Raw genomic sequence first — 1,888 nt, forward strand, 5'->3', positions numbered from 1 at the left:
AGATATTATGTTGCGACGATGCTACTTTCACTACACCACAAATAATCTTCACATCATAAAACCAATCTTGGCTGTCGCAATGTACTTTTCGAACAAATCCTTTTAATACTACTTTGTCACAAATCACAAAAAGTTTATATCATACGTTCTTGAGTCGCAATTGATTGACAACAACGTTATTTCCACACGTATTACGTATTTTGTTATTTAACTGCAGAATTTTACACAACAATCAAGTATGTAACTAATTTTACATTTCTTATGTTACATAGTAAGTTTCTCTGACAAATGTTTATTACCATTGCTTCTCGCATAACACTTTGCATTTCCATGTGCATGGACAATCGTAGCTGTACATGTTGCTATTGTCAGTGTAGATCACAACAGCGCAATTTTCTTCTTGTTGTTTATTTGGCTCTCCCTCTGCCCAAAACAATTCAGAAGAAGATACATGATGGCCATTAATCCATTTCCATATTCCTTCTACTTCTCCATCAGTCATTCCAATGTATACATAACTTTGAGGGTTTAAAGCATTTATGATGATTCTGTGAATAGAGTTTTCAAAATATTGTATTGTGCTTGCAAACAATTGTAGGTAACATAAAGCAACGATTGTTTCTTTACAATTACTCAAAGCAGTATACGCTTTATAGTTAACTGAAATAGACAAATTGTTAATTATGGCAAGTTGGTTGTGAAAAAGTGTAGTGAAAAAGGTTTTATAAAAAATGCTACAAATCTTACAAAATATTTTCTATAAATTGTTTTTGATCTCACCTTCTAGTTGCCATGTCTCGGGCTCCATAAATAATCACATCAGCTCCCATCTCTTGGCAAAGTTGTCTGCTTTCATTAAAGCCTTGAAGGGTACTTGTTAGTTTGTATTGATACCCATTGGGTAATGCAATCCATCCGTCATTTAATCTTTGAAGTTCAGGTAGCAGGGCTAAAAAAGATTTATTTTGTGACTATGATTGTTTAGCATCGAGTAACATCTTTAATACATGTTGGGCTTTATTTATATTAGCTAAACTTATTAAAAACAAAAATATGTTTACAGTTCTAATTGTGATTTTGTTGCTACTAAGGCTCTTCAGAACTATAATTCTAGAAAAAAATATATTCTACTATAAAATGGGAAAAGTCAAAGTTTGCTTGTAACGTCTGCCAGAATGTTGAAAATTGCTAGATGTACAAATTGGGCTTAACTAGGAAACTGCTTCCTTACTTTGGGAAAAAGCAAACACCTTATTCGGCCAATGCTTTATCATGTTTTGTTGTTTTTAAGCAGCTGGTTTCAAAGGTCTGAATTTTATCGTTTTTCTCAAACATTCAAAGGCATTGAGACAAATGTTGCTTTGGAGAAAACAAAACTTTAAAACCAAATCAACTTTCAACTTTTATGTGTTATAACAAAGTATCGACGCTGTTAACGTTATGATATTATCCACTCATTCCAATACTTACGCTCAGTGGTATCATCATCTTCATCTTCGCTGGTAAAGCAAATGTCATCTGTTTCTCCAGTAATACAATTCAACAGCAAAATACATAAAAATATTGTGCATCGCATATTGTATGATAACGTAATGTTTAGTTGTCACAAAAATCTATAAATCTAAAACATTAAAAAGTAAAAAAATATTTTAAGTCTCGTTTGACATCAGATTTTTGGAAGTGTGCCGAAAACAGATGACTTTTCCAAATTTACAATAAATTAGAACCCCAGAACTAAACAAATTGTGTAAAAGTAAATACGTTTATGGCCGAATGAAAAGCATGAGGAAAAACTTTCGCATTATAAAGGCATAATATTTAAGGAATTTAAGAAAAACCTTTTTAATGTTTTGATTTCTTGACTGTAGTAGAGCTAATTTTTTATTTT

The 1,888-nt window shown here is 31.6% G+C and overlaps 1 protein-coding gene across 1 annotated transcript; it reads right to left on the minus strand.

The window, feature by feature from the left end:
- Positions 1-295: 295 nt before the first annotated feature.
- LOC145776232 (C-type lectin domain family 4 member D-like) lies at positions 296-1,576 on the minus strand. Its single transcript, XM_082587633.1, has 3 exons — positions 1,471-1,576; positions 781-949; positions 296-548 (listed from the first exon to the last, which is right to left on the minus strand). The coding sequence occupies exons 1-3, from the start codon at positions 1,574-1,576 to the stop codon at positions 296-298; spliced, it is 528 nt and encodes a 175-aa protein (XP_082443759.1).
- Between the last annotated feature and the right edge of the window lie 312 nt (positions 1,577-1,888).

The sequence above is a fragment of the Aplidium turbinatum genome, chromosome 8 (genome assembly GCF_918807975.1).
Source record: "Aplidium turbinatum chromosome 8, kaAplTurb1.1, whole genome shotgun sequence".
Classification (NCBI taxonomy): domain Eukaryota; kingdom Metazoa; phylum Chordata; class Ascidiacea; order Aplousobranchia; family Polyclinidae; genus Aplidium; species Aplidium turbinatum.